At 41.6% G+C, this 21,204-nt stretch overlaps 1 protein-coding gene across 2 annotated transcripts in view; it reads left to right on the forward strand.

Annotated features, from left to right (window-relative positions):
* Positions 1-21,204, forward strand: part of ADGRB3 (adhesion G protein-coupled receptor B3) — a 1,104,008-nt gene that overhangs the window by 328,928 nt on the left and 753,876 nt on the right. For both annotated transcript variants that reach the window (XM_078648009.1, XM_078648010.1), the window contains exon 10: positions 9,385-9,493. In XM_078648009.1, coding sequence (XP_078504135.1) covers positions 9,385-9,493 — 109 coding nt within the window. The remainder of the gene's footprint in view (positions 1-9,384; positions 9,494-21,204) is intronic.

The raw sequence follows: 21,204 nt of genomic DNA on the forward strand, positions 1-21,204 counted from the left end.
TTGGTAATACCTAAATCTAACAGGGCATCTTCAGGCAGCAGAAGCTTCATTACCTCCACTGGAAAACTGTGGAATAATCTTCCTCTGTTCCTAAACTCTCAGATCAACCTGGCACAGTTTAGGAAATCACTCAAAACATGACTGCTCTCCAACCAGGAACTCCAGCTGGGTTATATCGTGTTCACAACAGTTCACTAGTGCCAAGATGGCCTTTGGGTTCTTGTGCACACTATAAAAATATTAATTCATTCCCACTTTTCTATGGATATCCACTTCATTTCTCATTGTAGGCTTAGTGACTGTGTGGGGTGTGATATAGGTAAAGACAGTCCATAGTTATGTAACAGGCCTTGAATATCTAGTGTACTTTGGTTTTCTCTGAACACTTGTATACAGATTGAACACCATGTGCAGTAAAGGTTACTCTTTTATCTGTGGTTGTTAGTCAACATGAACTAGGCTACTGGTGAAGTGTAAGATATAGGATCAATGTTGCACATAACACATGGTTGCTACACCCAATAGAGTTGTATCTGTGATGATATTAATGATGCTTTATATTATTCTGAGCTATTTTGTACTTACTTTCAGGCCTGTAATGTCATAATAGTTGATAGAGTAAAGTGTAGAAAAAAGCTTGGATGATGCAATCACTGATGTCATCAGTGATGTCATCAATGATGTAATATGAGGTGTCATCAGTGATGGCATAAATGATGTCATAGAACATGTAATGAATGATGTAATATGTGAGGAGATAAGCAGCGCATGGTGGGATCGCAAGTTATAGTTAACTCTCCTAACCCTATCCGCTGGGGCGCAATGTATATATTAGGACAAGGGGAGCGTTGCCCCCACCCCAAGCTTTTTTCAGCCCCAGGGACCCCATCCCCAAGGGCCTACTGTATTTATTTACTGCAGTTACCCCGGACGTCATCGGTGTGGGCAGGAAAACTTGTGTTTGCACCTGCCAGGTGGGAGCATTTTCAAGAATCCCACCACGCAGGAGCAAACACAAAGTCTGCTCCCAGTGGGTGGAAATTTGAAAATGCTCCTGCCGGCTGGGAGCAGACTATCGATCTGTTTCCCTGCCCTCACTAATGTGGGCAGGGAAACAGATCAAGAGACTGTGGCTGCTCCCTGTGGGCGGGAGCAATGCCGGCTCCCCCAGCATGCAGGGAGATGGTTGGGGCTATGCTGGGCATTGGGGCTTTCCTTGCAGCTTCTAATGAATGTTTGGTGGGTGCCCTGGGTGGCCACCGCAGCACCCACTCATATTAAAGGCAGGCCCCTTTAAAAAATACACAGCCCTGGGAGACAGGGTCCCCTGGGCCTTATTTAGGCTCAGGGAAGGGGCCTGAATGGCACAACTAACCTTTAACTTAATTAGTTGCCCTGGGGGATGGGGTCCCCAGGGCCTTTTAAAGTCTTGAGAAGGGGTGCAGTGCATCCCTTTGGGATGGGGCCCCCAGGGCCTAATAAGTCTCAGGAAGGGTGGCCATGAGGCTCAATCTCCCGTTTACAAAAAAAAGGCCAATGTGTTGGGATCCAGCAGGGCCTGATAAGGCTCAGGGAGGAGTCCATGCATAGCTCCTCCCCTTTGTAAAAACAAAGGTCCTGGGGAATGGGATACTCAGGGACTAATACGACTCAGGGAAGAGGGCCACATTAACATCCTCCCCCTATAAAAAGGAAGGCCCTGGGTGAAGGGGTCTCCAGGGCCAAATGAGGCTCAGGGAGGGAGCCATATGGCCCCTCTCCCCTTTAAATTAGTTAAGTCCCTGGGGGATGGGGCCTCCAGGGCCTAATGAGACTTCAGAATGGGGACAACATGGGCCCCCTCCCTTTTAAAAAACTTAAGACTTTGTGGGATGGAGTCCGCAGGACCTGATGAGGGTCAGGGAAGGAAGCCACGTTGTTTGCTTTTCTTAAAAATAAAATTGTCCCTGAAGTATTGGTCTCCAGGGCCCAATGAGGCTCAGGATGTTGCCCACGTGGCCTCCAATCTCCTTTAAAAAACATAAGGCCTCGGGGGATGGCAACCCACCGTCTAATGAGGCTCGGGGAGGGGGGCACATGGCTGCCTGGGGGCTTGGCTGACTCTGGGTAATTTGCCACAGGGCCTGGACGTAGGCAGGGTGTTGACTTAACGTATTGTAATAAAATATTACTTGGAGTTAAAAGAAATCCCTAGAAAGTCACTGAAAAAGATAAAGGTTAAAGTAACATTCTAGTTAGGTCTGATAAACAGATTTGTTTCCATTTAGCAAAAGCCTTGGAATTTCAATGAAAAAAGACAAAGGTTAAAGTAACATTATCGTTAAGTGAATATGTCAGTGATAACATTTCTGTTTGAGAAGTCTGGACTCTAAACTCAAGACAACTATTGCTCATTTAACAATGAAGAGACTTTGAAAACTTCACACAGTGGCTTAAATTATACTAGAACACATCAACAAATGTAGATTCATACTCGTTTGTCTTTCAATTCCAAACTCCTCATATCCACATACCAACTTTGTCATTTAACAGTGAAGTCTAGCCTATTAGAGCCCAGTGGGCAGATCCCAATCTCTTCTTCTAAGTGCTAGTTTCATTACATAACCTGATGGCCTGCAATTCGGTAAACAACTTAGTTGCCAACTTACTTTGAGTTGTGCACTATCACCATATTCCTTTCATGTGTAATATGCTTCTGGAGTCAGGGAAAAGCAGGTTTATTAATTGTGAAGGGCACTGAGTGCAGTTCCCATCTTCCTGATCTTGGTTCTAGCCATTGCCTCCTCTCATACTTGGTTGAGCCTGTCTTGTATGCTCAGTCACTGTGGGGAGAAGGCAGGACTAGATAGGTGCACCCTCTCTTATTACCAGTGCATGGCAGAAATGTTTGTGTTCCCAATTTACTCGGTCAGGTCTTGGAAAGTCTAAAGAATACTTGGCATAACCGAGCAATGTGTAACAAGAGCCTCCTCTAAACTGACTGCAACAGGAATGATTTTAGCCATTTTCCATAAAAAGAAGTCTTTAACTTTAGAATATGGCTATGGTTTTTTCAAAATTTTCGCAAGTGTAGATCCCCCAATTATCTATAAGGGCAATCAGGCACATTTGTATGGACACGCTCAGCACAGTTAAGGTGTATGCCAGAATTGCTGGAAGTGACGAGGTGTACCTAACACGATTGGCCTCTATGCGTTGGAAGTCCCTGGACTTTTCGTTTAACTGATCGACGAGCATCTTTGGAGCTGGTCTACTAAGTGCCTCAACATTATGGTTTGAAGTGTAAAGGATTATGGAAGACACCGCAATGCACATTGAGGATTGACAGAACTAAAACAGCTTTTCTCCCATGAGTAAGATTGTGATGGTCCTGAGGAGTACCCTGTTAGTCAAAGGGGTCGAAACGCGTCGACCTTGCGAATTTTCTAGTCAAACAAACATATTCAAAATTTAGTTGGTGTTTGTGAAGCACTGTAACATGATTCTTTATTTACTTTGTTGATGTTTTGGTGCATTGCTTTATTTAAATTGTTGTTTAAGTCTGATGTTGTTTGGCTGTGTGCGTTGTATTTTGCCTTTCCACAAATTGTGAGTGATTCTGGCTTAACCCTTAGGTGAACCTGTGGGTATGTGGAGTTGGTTGTGTGTCTGGAATGAATGTTGAATGGTTGAAGGAGAGCATTGAGTGATTGTGATGTCTTTTTGCAAGTCGTGAAATTGGGAAAAAGTGGTTTCTGTATTGTTTGTATTTGTTTCTTTGATCATTTCTTTGTATCTGTATGTATTTATTGAAAATAGGTTAAAGATTTAAAATAAAAATAAAAAGTTTTTTGAATTGAGTATCCATGGAACCTGTGACGGACTTGCATTGGTACCAGTGATAAAGTGGATGGTAAATAGTGTTCAGTATTGGCACTTGTTTTGGTTTGTACTGAACATAAGGGAGCATCTGGCTAATATTTAAAACTTTGGACCAGATTTAGAGTGTGGCGGATGGGTTACTCCATCACTTGATGGATATCCTGTCCACCTTATTGCAAGTGCTTTATGTCCCATGGGAGTAGTAATATGGCGGACAGGATATCTTCATAATTCTTACTGAGTAACCTGTCCACCAAACTCTAAATCAGGCCATTTGTAATGTGAATCCAAAAAGAACTCGAAATTAATTGATGAGCAATGTTTTGTCCCTGACACAGTTTACATTCAGATAGAAAATATTCTTTAAAAAATTATATTGACGTTCTCAGTGCGTGGTATTTTAAATACTGCACAATAAATTGTGATCTAATGTTCATCTGGTAATAACACATCAAGAAATGGCCATCCCCTTTCAAAATGAGGCTGCTGATGCTTAGTGCCCTCTACTGCTCTACTGATTGCCAAGCTTACAAGCCATTAAATACCTGTTTTATATATATATATATATATATATATATATATATATATATATATATATATATATATATATATTTATATTTAGCACAAATCTAAGGCAGCAACTCATTTGTTACAAAGAGTGTGAGAGACCATCTTACACCGGGGCTCAAATGGAAGCAGCAACACTCAGGGGAATTGTAGAATTAGCATTAAGGCCACGATTGCACATTTTGGGCCTGATTACGATTGCGGTTTTCCCGCATCCTCCGGGCCGGCGGAAGCCACCGCCGGCCCGGAGGATGCGGGAAAACCGCTGCGGACTGAAAAAGACCCCCACCAGATTAGGATGGCTGGGGCATCGTTTTTCAGTCCGCAGCTTTTCCGCCGCGGACGCCTTCCGTCCGCGGCGGAAAAGCTTCAACATGGCTGGCGGTGTCTATCAGACACCGCCAGCCATATTAGGATGTCTGCAGAAAGATGCCTTTACACGGCGGCATTTCCGCCGTGTAAAGGCATACGGATTTGTGTTTGGGGGCCCGTTGTGGGCCCCCAGGGGTGAAGGGGGGGGGGGATGGGGGGTGCACATGGGGGGTACCTATGGTACCCCCCTGCATTTGCCTGCACAAAGCGGCAGGCACCGCGAGGTGCCTGCCGCTTTGTGCATGCAAATGCACAACATACATTTTTATCATTGCGGCGGGTGCTGCTTCAAGCAGCACCCGCCACAATGATAAAGATACAGGATGTGACCGCCAGGGTGGCGGTCACATCCTAATTAGCACGGAGGGACCGCCGCTGCCCCTGCGGACGGTCCCTCCTCCTCTATGATGGCGGACGGACTCAGGTCCGTCCGCCATCATAATCGGCCTCTTTATGTCCATGTGTGATGTTAAGTCAGTACTATACATACTGGAAAGTATGTTTCTTCTTAAGAAATTGATGGAGAAATTACCTGAATTTATATCCTCCAAGAGTCATATGCTAGAAATAATGGAATGAATCATGAATATTACAGGGGGAAAAAAGTGTGTTTTACCTCTTCTCTTTACCCTATGTATTCAGCAGTGACTTGATAGGTACTATTATTTACAATATACATCATTTCGAGGGAACTATAATGTAAATGAGTTTTTAGCCTTCCCTTCCGTTGTGTCAGAGATCCATCTACTGGAATACCCATACAAATGTTAAAACTTCTAAAGCATTTTTACCTGTAGATAATTTCTTCGTGTTTTTAAAACTGATAAACACTTAAGGCCCGATTAACAATGAGCCTCCGCACTCGTGGTGGAAGCTCCGCACTCGTGGCAGAGCCTCCGTACTCGTGGCGGAGCGTCCGTACTCGTGGTGAGGCTCCGCACTCGTGCAGAGCCTCCATACTAATGGCGGAGCCTCTGTACTCGTGACGGAGGCTCCACACACATGGCAGAGCCTCCGTACCCGGGGCAGAGCATCCATACTCGTGGTGGAGGTTCTGCACTCGTGGCAGAGCCTCCGTAGTCATGGCAGATGCTCTGCACTTGTGGCAGAGCCCCTGCACTCGTGGCAGAGCCTCCGTACTTGTGGCAGAGCCTACGCACTCATGGCATTGGCCCCGCAGTTGTGGCGAGATCTACGCACTGCAGTTTCTCATTGCGGAGCTCGCTCCATGACTGAGGAGCCTGTGCCATGAGTACATAGGCTCTTTGTGAAACAGGCCCAGAATAATCTGTTCAAACATGAATAAATATTATAGCATAACTGACCCTGGAATCGGTAAGAAGACTACCTCTTCAAAGTTATGGGCTTGAATTACTCTCCATAAAGTATAATGACAGTGAGGGACAATTACTAGCATTATCGACTGACTTCATGAACAGTAATGTGTGTTATCTTGTTGTCTTCGTAAAGATAAAACAAATAAAAATATATTTTAAAAAGGTTTCTATATTGGCCAACTAAGTACTTGTCAAAAGGCTGTCTCTTTTGTGCATTGAGAACGCTCAATTAAATACAGAGTAGAAAAATAGACTTCCAGTCTGTTGAATGGATGACATAGGGAGATTTGCTATTTAAGTTACTGGGCAATTAGATTGCTGTTAGTGCTGCACCAAGAAGATATTTGGTTTACTGAGATATGTTTATTCAGTGTTGAACTCATATGCAACGTTTTTGTTTACCTATCTGTAAATATTCAAATACAAAAAGTAGTATCACTGAAAATTTGAAATTGATAGATACTGGAACACCATAAAAGTAGTTATTGCTTTTTCCTTGAGACTCGTTTGTAAGATCATGAACTTCACAAATGAACTAACTGAGCGGTGTTCTGTGAGACAACAACTTACTAACAATACCAGATAGAAGCAATTAGGAAACGTCCACCCTCCCAAATTTGCACTGCAGTATCTGGCATTCGTATAGTTAGCAGGTGATGGAGCTGATTACAGCACGTGTGGACTTAGTGGAATGGCCTTGCAGCGGATGACCAGCTTCCTGTCTGATCGCACTCAGAACGTCAATCTGGGTCCTTTCCAGGCAAAGACAATGGAATTGACCAAGGGTGTCCCCAAGGGCTCTTGTCTGAGCCCTCCGTTGTTTAATATATATATTGCCCCCTTGGCCAACCTTCTTAGGTCCCATGGGTTTTTGCCCATTTCTTATGCTGATGACACTCAGCTTCTCTACTCCTTTGGGAAATCTTCTTCCCTAGCTGTGTCCACCTTTTTGGGAGGAATGGCTGCTATTGCAGAATGGATGAAAAGTAATTTTTTACAGCTTAATGCTGGAAAAACTGAGCGAATGCTCTTTGGAGACGCCTCTCTTCTATGGTTCCCGAATTGGTGGCCAGCACCGCTCGGCTCGTGCCCTAACCCTAAATCAATAGTTAAAAACTCGGGCATCCGCCTTGATCATGCGCTAACATTAAAGGAGCTTGTCACTCACACTACTAGCACATGGTTTTATGTGTTGGGTTTGTCACGCCGAGTTTTTTCTCTCCTGCCAGACTACACACGAAAAACCCTCATCCAGACCATGGTAATGAGCCGTTTCGATTATTGCAATGTGCTCCTGGTCTCTGACAATGAGTCATCTCTCAGCAGGTTACAGGTTACAGAATACTGCTGCGTGACTCATTACGAACTCTTCATTCCAAACCCTGTCCCTCCCCCTACCACAAAAACTTAATTGGTTTCCAGTTCGCAAGCACGTCAAGTTCAAGGTCTGATGCACAGTCTACAAAGCCTTACATAACAAAGGCCTATCCTATATCTCTAGGAAGATTATGCCATATGCTCCCTCAAGAACTCTTAGGTCAGGCAGCAAATCACTTCTACACATCCCCAGAATTAGGAAAGCAAGATTAGGTGGTAAATCCTTTTCATACCTCACCCCCCTCTACTGGAACCAGCTGCCTATTCATTTGAGGCTCTGTCCTGATTACCTTCACTTTTTGCTTTAGAAAACTTCTTAAGTCCACTTTGTTTTAACTTCTTTCCTCAGGCTACCAGCAGCCTTGTCCTAAGCGCAGAGATACCCCTCAGGGGGTGATTCAGGCGGTCTATAAATCCATAAATAAAATAAATAAATTCCAGTAGACGAGCCATAATAACTGCATGACTGGAATGTGAGGAAAAGCTGCAACCTACGTTATGTAATTAAAACAATATCTCTGAAGTTGCCTAATTAAAAACTGAGTTTTTTTGTTTTCATAATTGGTAGGGTACTGGTCACTGCAAAAATTCAGTCTCTGCTAACACATTTTTTCAACTGGTGTAATACGTAAAGAGTTTCGCATCTTCAGTGCCTTGCCCAAATTAGGCAGGAAGGCCATTAAAAGAGTGTTATGAATTTAATCTTCTGGTAGAGGGCCAAGGTCCATGACATTCCCAATAACATGAGAAGGATGTAAACTATAGTTCTCTTTGGTTAATTCTTTGTAGCTTCTCCATATGGATCAAGTAAATTACGTAGCACATATAGCGATTTTGTGCAGATTCCAGCTGGTTATGGAAACAGAGGCACAGCTTTCTTGAACTAAAATATTAACTTCTATGCAGGCATTAATAAGGCCACTGGAATTACTGGGAGTACAAATAATGAGGGTCATCCTAAAACTTCACTGTGTCCACCAAGTGAGGTGACTTCCTGCTCCTTACAATAAGGGAGTATTTAGGGGTATTTCACTCCACTGTTAAAAGATGGGCACAGGTTCTCTCTTTAGGACACTATATAGCTTTGAAAGACTTTTGCAATGCTTATAGAGAACACTGTGCTAAAACCCAAGGGTACTTGGTGGTCAAACTCGGATAGGTAGCAGGTTACCATTTCATGAGGTTTGTTAACCTGATGCGTGTATGCAAACGCGAAAGCATAGGTTATCTCGGAACCACATTGAACACCAAAACTATCCCTGCGGATACAGTTGAAACCCGCCCACATGCCAGAAGGCTGCCACTAGAATGGTCTAAAGCAACCCCCCCTACCCTGCATCACAAAGAGAAAATACAATATGGTCGGTCCGACCCTAGGTTATCCACAACTAGTCTCAAAGCTTTTCCATCCACGTTATGCAGTGAGTTTCAAATAGCCATTAGGTTGATTCATTTTTCTCTGCGGTACATAAAAGGATTTAAGACCCACTAATTTGAGTATCATATGTGACCTGCTTCCTAGCTTTAGAGTTCCTTTTGTGTCAATGGTGCTTATAAATTATAATATGATCACGTATTCCTATTGGACACTGATTACCTCTCAATAATTGCTTAATTGCTATTAATTTTTTTATACTGAATTCTGGGACCAAAAATTGTGGGGAAGCATATTTATCATGGAAATAAAATTCTAAATAAAATGTATTAACAAAGAACCAACATGAAATCCGTCTTTCTTACATGGATGCTTTAATTACACTTGCGTTGTTTATTTTCCTTATACATTTCGATTGTATTTTGCTGTGCTCTGTAAATTAAATTGTTTAATGATGCGCTTAATACCATTGCTAATCTTACCTTCTTTCATCAGATCCACCCCGGCTCAGTGGAGCTTATGCAGGTTATTGAAGATTTTATACATATTGTTGGATTGGGAATGATGGACTATCATAATTCCTACCTGACGACAGGAAATGTAGGTAAGAAATAGGATTGGCCTCTTGTTTTTTTTATATCCTTCTTTATGTTCCAACATTACAGGCACTGAAGTGTACACTGCGTCTGATTGCAAAATATACTTTCACATCAGCATTCATAACATGGCACTTCATTATTCAGGGTGCTATTTTTATAAACAATCCTATAAACGTTGCATGCCTCCACGCTGCCGCACTCACAATAGCTAAATATATTTACAGAAGGTGCAGGGGACTTTAGTAGGGCGTCCTCGTCCATGCTCTGCATGCTGCATGACTTTCACGTGGACTGTGATGTGCGATTTTACACGTTCTATACATTTCTAAAAACAATAATTTTGCACGCATGTGGAGTAAAAAGGATATTTAAAATTGTGAACACTACGTTCTCTTGCTCATACCAGAAAAAAATGAACAGAAGCAAATACAGATATTAGTTATGAAAAATAGATAAGACTCGTGATTTTTTTTTTTTTTACCAATTATCCATGACTCGAATCCAATCAGCTATTCTTGCACAAATAAAACACGAAATTTGGACCACCCTTCTTCGATTACTGCTGATAACATTATTGGCAGCAGTGGATGCATGTTTTTTGTGTACAGTCAGCTGAAATGGATTGAGAATAAACAAAGGCACACAAAATAATGTGCTGAATTGAGAGATGTGACCTAAGGAATCCTGTTGTTTGAACTTTTTTTCTTCACCAACTTGTAACTTTCTCTAATGCACGAGAAAATATTTATGCGATGTGTCCTTAGAACGTCATCTATGGAGTGAATTCTCTTTGAGGCCTTCCTGTCGTTGCAAATATTTCTCCGTAGAGTCCTAAATCCCTTAACCTCATCGCTGCTTGAGAGTTTCCCCTGCTGTGCTGGACAGCAATGAAAACGGGTGTGGTCATGACGAGCTCAGCTCGTCATGAGCACCTGAGAGGTATATGCCATGACGAGCTCGTCATGAGCATGGAAGGGTTTAATGACAAAACTAATCGAAAAGTGTGATGTGAGCAGATGCCCATCTACATCTGCAATTGCTTCTCCAAAGCCTATAATACCCTAAATAATCTAACACTCTCCACTCAGTGCTGAAGATTTTCCATTTCTACACTCTTACCACAATAAAATACTTTACCTTTACTTTATTTTACTTTACTAGTTGAGGTAGCTCTCATTAACAATTGTGGACCTCAACCTCGATATCACCTATCAAGTGACCCTGGCAAAATTGACACCATCAGTGTGGACTATATTTTTTGCCAGCATTACTACAGGTCCTGGGACATTTGCCCCATGCATACAATAATAATAAAATGTAATTTTATTTGTGGTTAGAATCCAGGATTGCCGGTTGATGTCACACACACCATTGGGTTCCCGGTCAACTGCAGCCGCGGCCCTTGGAGGGAGTTGCGGTGGGGCTGAAAGGCAGGCGGGGGAGGGGCAGGGTGGGGAGTTCTAAAAACCAGAATATAGATCATTGGAGGTAAGTAAATAATGTAACTAATAAAACGAATTTCGTAGTGCGCGCTGCATCGCATTTTGCAATGCAGGGCGCGCTATGAAATTCAGCCTGCTTCTGAATGCTCAACAGGGGCTTCTTAATAAAATGCAGGTGTTGCAAAATGCAGCAGCTAGACTTCTGACGGGCATACCGAAGTATGCCTCCATCTCGTCCGAAATTACAAAATTACATTGGCTGCCAGTGCGGAAGCGGATTTCTTTCAAGTGACTTGTGTCTGGTTTTTAAGGCCTTGCAAGGCCTGGGGCCGGCCTGCCTGATGCAGTACTTTCAATGGTATCTCCCTCCCAGACATTTAAGGTCAGCTGGGCAGCACTTGGTCAAAGTTCCTCGTATAAAGAAGGCACGGTGGGGAGGCAGGAGCTTTGTTTTGGGGGCAACGAAGGCCTGGAATGCCCTGCCCCTCGCCTTGAGGAACATGACAGACCTGATGGCTTTCAGGAGAGGCATTAAAACTTGGCTGTTTACACATTAAATTTATTCCGGCCTGTACCTTTAGGAGTATTCATCTAGCGCCAGGCCACCTTCTGGTAACAGCGCGCTGTATAAATGTTAAAAATAAATAAATAAATAAATAAATAAATAAAGTACTGATTTATTCATACCACTTGCAATCTGTGAATAAAAACAGATGAATATTTTAGTGAACAAGGTTATTCTAAATTCAGGAATTGGCAAATAAATACTATAGGCCGCAAAAGAGCCTTTTGACATAAGAAATGTCACTGTCAATACACAGACTTCTCATTTGACCCAAACACTATCGGGCAGTTGTGTATCATTTATGTATGGCCTTCGGCAAAATGGCATAATCAATTATAGTCAATGCAACATGTATAAATTTGCTCTTATAGAAAAAATAAAGCCTGTGGAAAACATAAGCATACTGTTCAACATATGAAGATCTTAAATGGGCCATCCAGGACAGAGAGAAATACCAGCTCTCTTTTATCAGTAGTGCATTGCAATTAATCACCAGCATCAGTTATTCCAAGTGTTCCTTTGTTTGATTGGGTTCTGTGATCTGTAGTGAGATCACTCATTAGAAGGTTCCTTTAAGGAAACACCTCTGGGCTAATAAGAATTATTGTCAGCAGTAATAAATACAACAGTAAATGATTTTCCTGAGCGCCAAAATATAATCATTAAAAAAAAAGTCCTATTGGTCCAGTGTATTCTTTAATTATCTCATCTTTTCATACATCCAGCAAACGATTACAATTCTTGTACCCAACACATGTTTCATCATATTGGTATATTTACCATCACCTTCACCAGGGCTACACCAGACAAATCAAAATTGCAAATAAGCACAAAACCAAACTACTATCAGCCAACCCTTCACCACACTTACGTCGGTAACTTTCTTAAATTGTCCCATATTACAGGAATAAATTCAGCGTCAGTCAAGATCAACCTTGGACAATAGTTTACACTCAAATGAAATGATAAGAAAAGGAAGAGATAATATTGAGCACCAAAAAAGTAAAGGAATATCCTCTATTGTCAACCATAGATTGCTAAGAAAACCCATGCAAGTGAAGAGGAAACCCCATAAGCTACAGAAACCAAGTTGTGAACCGCATGATCATAAGGATCAAACCATGTGGTAGTGACTACTCTCAAATTAAATTCTTATCCATGCTCTTTTATTAATTGGGTGCACTTAAAACAATCTTCAGCAAGTGTTTTATCCGGCCATTATAATCTGGAAGTAGAAAACAAATCATGTTCTAGTCCTAATAATGTCAGTGTTAAGATATACTCTAAATGCTCTTCTATTTGTAGGTCTCACCTAGTGCATCCTGTGAAAAATTGTGCTGTAAAATATTGTTGAGATACTTGAAATCCAATCATCTGTAAAATAAAGTTCAAACAAAGATAATTATCTGTACATGATACCCAAGTTACATGTATTTCTAATAGTCAGTTAACTCAACCCAATATCAACAGTACCACACATGGTCATAAATTATCTCTCAATCCAAGCTCCAATCAGGTAGTATTTCATAACATTTCAAGATATACTCCAAAGTTTTTACACCTCATAGTATTGACTCTATAGTTATAAGTTGTATAAATATAGTAATATTATTCAGTGTATTTTTCAGTCTTTCTGAAAACACGTTATCCCTTCCATATCTCAATTTTTCCCGAGTGACCGGAGAAGGCCTGAGTGTACATATCAAATTATGGCATTCGTAAAAATTGTACATGCGGTTACCAAAAATCTTCAATATCATAATAACCATCTCACATACATATATTCAAGTACCCCAGACCAGTTTAAACCAACATTATGCAAAATCAATCCTTCAGCAAACATAGGCTAACTTATCCATGTCCCGATTCTTACTAAGCGACCAGAGAGCAGTCTAGCTCGTTTCACCTATTGGCATTTGCAACCGGCATCATCTTGGAGTGTCAATTTGTACTCACATTTAAAAGACAGACAACATACAACTTCAGTAGGGCGGAAATCACAGCAACACTATACTACGTAATTACGGCGGACATTGCATAGTATGGAAATCTTTCACCATATCACCTTACATTACGCAAAATAGAAGTATTAAATGGATGAACAATGTGTCATTTATAGCATCTTAGAGTATCTAATAGTGCTCTCTAGCCATGTTGAATATGGACTATATAAGACCTCGTGTCAACTATTGACCTTCACAACAAGGCACCATCTTAGAATATCAATTTATATTTTCGTTTGGAGGACAGTCTACATACAAATCCTGTAAAACCGAAACCCACAGCAACAATATACTAAATAATTATGATGGCCAATGACTAATATGGAAGTCTTTCATCATATCACCTTACATTACTCAAATAAAAGTCACACAGATAATGATTGCATATAAGGGCTTCAATCCAATAGCAAACAGAATTGATTGCATACTTATCTTTATTCCAACCAATTACACAAAGAATATTCTTGTTCAAGTATATTATATTAAAAGAATGAGCTACGTGTGATTTATCGGCATACACAAAGGTGCCCTCTTGGGGTATCTAGCAATGTTAAAAGACAGACTACATCAGTCTAGGTAGATAGAAAAAATCAGATCACTGCAATAATAATAAGAGTATCCCATTATACATTTGCAGATATATCAAGGTTATCCCTCAATCTATGGACCACTTCATTCTGATACTCACACTGTATAAAATCATGTTCAAGTTGAAAAGTGTATATGAACATCAAAACTGTAGCCCACACATGCGATCATGGTATAGAAGTCCAATAAATGAGTAGAATACAGAAAACTAGAACAGAGGATCCAAATACTGAAACATTAAGAGCAGAGTCACATAAACCACAGTGTAGGTGGGCTCATTAGGAGTTAAATAGACAAGTATAATAAATGAAACCTGAACAAAATATCAGAGTATAAAAAGTGTTAAAAGTAAAGTCACATGAAGCACAGTGTAAATTAGTCTCTAGGTCCATGTACCCAGAAGAAATTAATAATGCAGAATTATTATTATGGTCAAAACTACACATAGGTTTATAAAATAGCTTAGTATATTATAACCAAAACAAGATCAGAAAGAGAAAAATGCAATGCATTCTTTTTTACTTTATGAGCATTATTGAATGTGCAGGATAAAACACATAGTTACAAAACAACAATGCTCCTCATAGATTGCTTACAGTAATGTTCAAAGATGTGAAAGCCAGGAAGAGGACTTGAATTTAGCATGCTTTTTGCAGGGTGACTGACACAAATTCCGGCAGGGGATCATCAGGTAGGTGTTCATATAATATGCAGGTACGACTGGCTCTCAGGCACTGCAAATGGAAAAGGGGTCCTGGGGCACTCAGGTCCAGTGTATGAAAATAATTTTTAACCATCCCTGGGAATGCAGGTCAACCACAGAGGACCTCGCGTGTGTTCTGACCACAGACACAATACCTTGTTTCACAGGAGTGGTTGATGCAGACACAGTGGGCTGAGCAGACACAGTGATCTCCTCTTCACAGGAGTGGTTGGCGTAAAGCAAAGCCTCTCATGATGTAGGCAATCTGAGCAGAGGTGTTGTCACAGGGGAGACTTCAGTTACCATGGCAGCACTGGGGCCTAGAAAATTTTCCCTCGGCTCTGCGGCTTTGGCTCCAACACAAAGGTGGGGATTTTGGTCAGGATGTAGAGATGATCTTCGTAGTTAGCAGTTGCAGGTCAAAAGTGAGCACTGGACCTTTGTAGAGTGAAGCACTCAATCTTTTTGAAGCAAAGTCTTTGATGGCCATGAGACTTCAAGAACAGGGAGCATATCGGCAAGCCCTTGGAGAACGCTGTAGGTAAGCACAGTACACATGTAGCAGGTAGCAGGCAGCAGGCCACAGCAACAAGGCAGGTAGCAAAGAGGTAGTCCCTCCTGCAGCTCAACAAGCTGCTGGTCAACACAGCAGAGCAATAATCAAAGTGGGCGTCCTTCCTGGCAGTGTGTAGATGTCGAACCAGCAGTGTCTGGTTACAGGGGTAAAACATGCCTTATTTCAGCGGGTTAGAGACCCAGTACTTGTGCCCAAAAGTGTGTTTGAGGTAGATGTACCTTCAAAGGAATTCTCTGAAGTGCACAAGTATCCGATTTAATCAGTCTTTTCTGCCAGGCTAATCCTGGGGTGTATATTATGTGAGGACAGGACACAGTCTATTCAGATGTAATTGTGAGCCACCTCTCCTTCTTCCTGCCAGGAAGGCTATAAGATTGCAGATGGTTTCTCTGTCACACCAAGCCCTTCCTGTGTTTGTGGCTGGCTAGAGAGAATGCAAAAGTGTAGATGTCACCCAGTCCAGACAGGCATTGCAGACAGGCTGTCAGACACAAAGAGCAGTAAGTACAGACACATATCCAGTTTCTAAAAGAACCATTTCTAAAATGGTAATGTTAAATCTCACTTCACCAGTAAGGAGGATTTATCATGAACCTTCCAAATATATCAAATGTGAAAACGTTACTTCTCTCTGATCAGGATTACAGGTTAAAAGGGTAAAGGGAATTCCCAATGCTTACCTATGAGCGGGGTAGGCCTCACTGAGTGAAAAACAATAAAGGCTTTTTGTCACTACCAGGACATTCAAACAACAAAAGTACATATCCTACTTTTTACTTACATAGCAAAATGCCCTTACGGCTACCTGGTGCCTACCTTAGGTGTGACTTATATATAATAAAAGGGGAGTTTAAGGATAGGCAAGTAGTTTTAAATACAAGATTGACGTGGCAGCAAACTGCACACAAAGGCAATGCAGTGTCAGGCCTGAGACAGGTTTGAAAGGCTACTTCTGTGGGTGGCACAATTGGTGCTGGAGCCTTCTAGTAGTATTTAATTTGCAGACCCTGTGTATATGGTATGCCACTTTATAAGGGACTTACAAGTAAATTAAATATGTCGTTTACGAATACACCAATTACACGCATGTTTAGGAAAGAAGCACATGCACCTTTCACTGATTAGCTGTGGTAAAGTTCTCAAAGTCCGAAGGCCAATGAAAAGATACAGCAAGACGTGGAGCTCAAAGGCAAAAAGATTGTGGAAAGACCACCCTAAGAATGCCAAGTAATACAGTTAAGGAGGGTATGCGATTCACCCATACCCACAGGCTAGTGCCACTCATAAATATGGTGGCCTGGGGCACCCTTTTCAGAGCACTGCTGGACCAGTAGAAGGCAGAAGAAAATCTGCATCTGCTGCTGGGACCTGTGAGGAGACCTGAAAATGTGGACCTCCTCTAATTTGTACCCAAGACAAAGAAGTGGAATCTAAGGATTAGTTGCCTGACCTCCTGTTAGATTAGAGGGGCACAAAAACTGTGAGAAACCCCATTCCTGAAGAGACAGTAGTGAGAATTGAATGTAAGAGTGTTTTCACCACCAGGACATTTAAAATGCAAAAGTACATGTCCCACTTTTTAAAAACACTGTGCCCTACCATCTGGGCTGTTAAGGCCTACCCTAGGGGTGACATATCTATTTAAATTGAAGGTTTGGGCTGCCTGGCAAAAGGTTTATTTTGCAAGGTTGACTGGCAATTTAAAACTGCACTCACAAGTTGCAATGGCAGGCATGAGACATGTTTAAAGGGCTACTAAAGTGAGTGACGCAATCAGTGCTGCAGGATCATGATTAGTATTTAATTTACAGGCCCTGGGCACATGTAGTACCACTTTACTAGGGAGTTACAAGTAATATAAATATGCCAATTGGGTGAAAGCCAATTCTACCATGTTTAAAGGTGAGAGCGCAAGCACGTCAGCGCTGGTTAGCAGTAATAAAATGTGCAGAGTTCTAAAAGACAACAAAAATAGGATATAAAGACAGGAGGTGGAAGGCAAATTGTTTGTGGATGACCCTGCAGGAAGGGCCTACTCCAACAGGCTAGCTTACCAGTTCCAACTTGGCCTACCCTAGATCCTGCTGGTGACTTCTGCTGGATTGAGACTTGATGCCCAAGTGCTGTTTCTGAGATCCTGGGACCCTTGGCTATGCAAAGTGTACTACACTCCTGAAAAATCGGTGTCTTGGAAACCTTTTGGCTCCAAAGAAAGAACTGCATCAAATCCATTTTACAGAGATGGTAACTGGCCTCGATGAGCCCTGCTCAGCTATAGTGTTGACCTTCCCCTGCCGGATGAATCTGAGCTCCAAAAAAGTGACCAAACACCTGACTTGGACCTTGGAGAAAAGGAAGTACTCCATTGCCCTGAGGAGATAACAGACTGCCAAATTTAGAGATGTGTGCAGGCTCAGTGGACATACAATAGCTTGATCTGCAGTCACAGTGATTCCTCTCAATGCATTGAAAGCTTGATGGCATACAGCAAACTTTCAAAGTTTTATTTCCAAAAACAAAATCCCAAAGCAGGATTCTGTTTCTGAAAATTAAAAATAGCAATGAACCCCTCACCATGCAAGTTTTGTTCCCATGAAGTGGGGGTCTTTTTGCAGTCTTTACTGCCCCTTACCACAAGGTTTTACCAGGTGGTGACTGATAGTGAAAACATGCCATTTATAAACCCACTCTAAATAAGGAAGGCAGACAAATGGCAAAATCTTTAATGTCCCTTACTCCATTGAGCCATTGGAGGTGAATATTAGTGGAACAGTGCAATCTCTGCAGTCAAATACTGAAGGTCCACCTGACTCTAAATAAAGCAAGCGGAATTTCAGTTTGGTGGAGAGGGTAGTCTATTGTCTACGCAATGGAACATCCTCTCCTGCCAAACTCTAAATTGGGCCCTACGTCTGAATGTAGAAATCCTCAGTGGGTGGAGGTGCCTAAAATATTCGACCGGAGAGGTACCTACCTCAGACGTGAATTTTCGATTCCTCCTACTCTCAACTTTCCTGGCAAAAATCAATCACTTCACCAAGACTTTGTGCGATGGCTATCTGACCCCATGGAGCCCCCACGCATTGCCTCTGCCTTGCCTCGCAAAAGCTTATGACTTCCATTTCAGAAGCTAAGTCAGAAGGATAAACTTCAGACTGGGACAAACATGGTGTCTGCATTGCGTTCAGCTTGAAATCACAACTATGTCCCGGTCAAGCGCAACCAAATGACCATGGTTGGAGGAATTTTCTTTAACAACTTAAAAGAATCATATCTTTAGATTTTTATCATTTTGGTGCCATTTTGTTCATTCAATTATTCTTCATTTTTGTGAATTGGAGTGGCATTTTGTTTGTGTTGAGTGTTCGACTTTTTGACAGCTTTGGAAATGTTTGCACTTTTTCCTAAGTTAAGCCGGACTGATCTATGAATTACCTAGTATAGGTTGAGCTCAGATTTAAATTATTCAAACGTTTTCTGGACCTAGCAAGATTAGCCACATATCATAAAAGGATGCAATAGTTGTTCAATGTATGCCTTATTTATGCTTAGTCTATATATAATGGCTAACCCAGCAAGGATCCTGACCCCATGTTCTAGTCAATCACATATCCTAGCCAATTGGTTTCTCTTGAGTAAACTTTACTCTTGCAACTTGCACATGGGAAGGTTTCCATTTTTGGAGATGTTCTGAGTTCCCTTTGAAATTAAAGGATTTTCCCATTCTTATTGCTAAAAATAATTTGTACTTTTTCTTAATTAACTTGGTGTAGGATTTTAAGTAATTAATTTGTTTTCACTGATGTTGTTCGGCATATTTGTTACACAAACCACCTTCACATTTTCTCTGAGTAGTGCCCTGTTGCTTAGAACGAGCTATCAAATGTGAGCCAAAGTGACCCTTACTTGAACCAATTTATACACTTTAGTGGTGTGGGAGCTCAGCCACAGATCATACCACAACTGTGAGCACTCTGCCACATAGCCCAGATAGCCTGCAGGATTAATTAGTATTTATTCAACCAATGTGTTATGTCGTACTTACTACCCTGAATGAAGTAGTAGAGTTAAAAGAATCAGAAGTGATTTACCAAGAACATTAACCACTGTCAAGTTAAATCAATTAAAAGTCAAATGAAACAAGCGGGTTCTCAGCTTTGATTTAAACAGTGGAAAATCAATTTAGCAAAGGTCAACACTGAATATTCCACCGAGTCTACACAGAGATTTAAGAGCTGTAGTGTCCATCTCTGCAAGGCATGGAGAAGGAAAGAAAGCAGGCACATGATCTGAGATTGGTGACTGCCAGAAAGGGCGGGAGCAACTAAATCAGAGAGATATACAGGAAGAAAGCCATAGGGGCATGACATTTAAAAGCTGGCTTTTCTGTCTGATGAAAGACTCTATGGGAAAGTGTAGCAGCTTATAAAGAATTAAAAAGCAATAGAGCCAGCAGGCAAAATACTGTGAGTTAAATATCCAGTTGTGTGTTCTGGAACAGATTGATATATTATACTCTAAAGAGTTATAGGAACAGAGAAATAAAGAATAGTAAACTAGCTGTGAAGTGATAAATGTCGAATATAGCTCTTGGCATTGTTGCCAGAAGGAACAGGAAGCAATTTGTAGGTTTTCCCAAGAGAGTGCTATAATATGCTTGTGACTCTGTGGAGGCAAGGATTTGGAGTTTACATGAGTATCTGAAAGTATGTCAGATGTTCAGACAGAGCAAATTGATTCCAAAGAGTGTCTATAGAAACAACAACACAAACCATCTGTAAACAATAACTTGCACATGAGCAAAGCAATTCCCGAGGATGTTCTTTTAATTGACGTGCTGGAACATGACAGGAAGGTATGGATTCAGAAGTTCCTGATGCAGTGCTTAATTTGTGTAACAATAAGTTCCAGGGTCTTAATCAGGAGGCTACTGCAGCTCACACTAGCGATTGCCCCTGCCAGTGCTGCCAGCGACAGTACCAACACCTCTTCTAACAATCACACTCCTACAAGTGTGACAATTCAGACTCTTCCATGCCCCAAAGCTACAATAGCTGGGATGCAGGATATAGCAATTTGTAATGTCTTTTGAATTAATTAACAACTGTTGCTGTGTTCATCTCTAAATCATACACACAGCGCCACCATATGGCAGACACCCATAACTGCTGGTCTTCACAATTTAGTGCAGGTGCTGAGCACCCGACACAACCAGCACTGACCTGATGTGAATAGGAAGACGATCGACATGAAATCGTCAGAAATCATAATCATACTGTTACCCTTAACCATAAACATTTCTGTTTCGGAAATGAGTTTGGAACTAAGCAGCATGCTAAAATTAGAAATCTTTTATAATGAGCCATACATTTTCCATGCATGTTAAAACCTGTGCCTTTTAAAGCCAAGACAGCTTTTTGTTCACATTCAAGTGTAGGCTTAACATATGCATAACTTGCAACCACTTGGAAATTAAACACTTTGTGCCTGATTATGCCTTTGGCAGTGCAGCACCAGGTCTGCCCCACCACCGCACTGCCAAAGCTGTGGTCAGGCCGCCCGACAGAAAAGAAGAGTTTGCTCCTGTTAGACCTGGCATTTTTGGTGCGGTTTCCCCTGAATTTTTGCCTCTACCTCCTGTATTTTGACGCTGTGCTGGCTTTCGTTTTTGCTGGTTTAGATGCTTTGGGCACTTTGCCACTGCTGATCAGTGTCAAAGTGCAAGTGCTCCCTCAGTAGATGGTTATCCATGATTGACATATTTGTGTTACCAGTAAGGCCCTAGTAAAGTGCACTGAGTGTGCCAGGGCTGTTGATTCAAATGCTACTAGTGGGCCT

This window comes from Lissotriton helveticus, chromosome 6 (assembly GCF_964261635.1).
Source record: "Lissotriton helveticus chromosome 6, aLisHel1.1, whole genome shotgun sequence".
Taxonomy (NCBI): domain Eukaryota; kingdom Metazoa; phylum Chordata; class Amphibia; order Caudata; family Salamandridae; genus Lissotriton; species Lissotriton helveticus.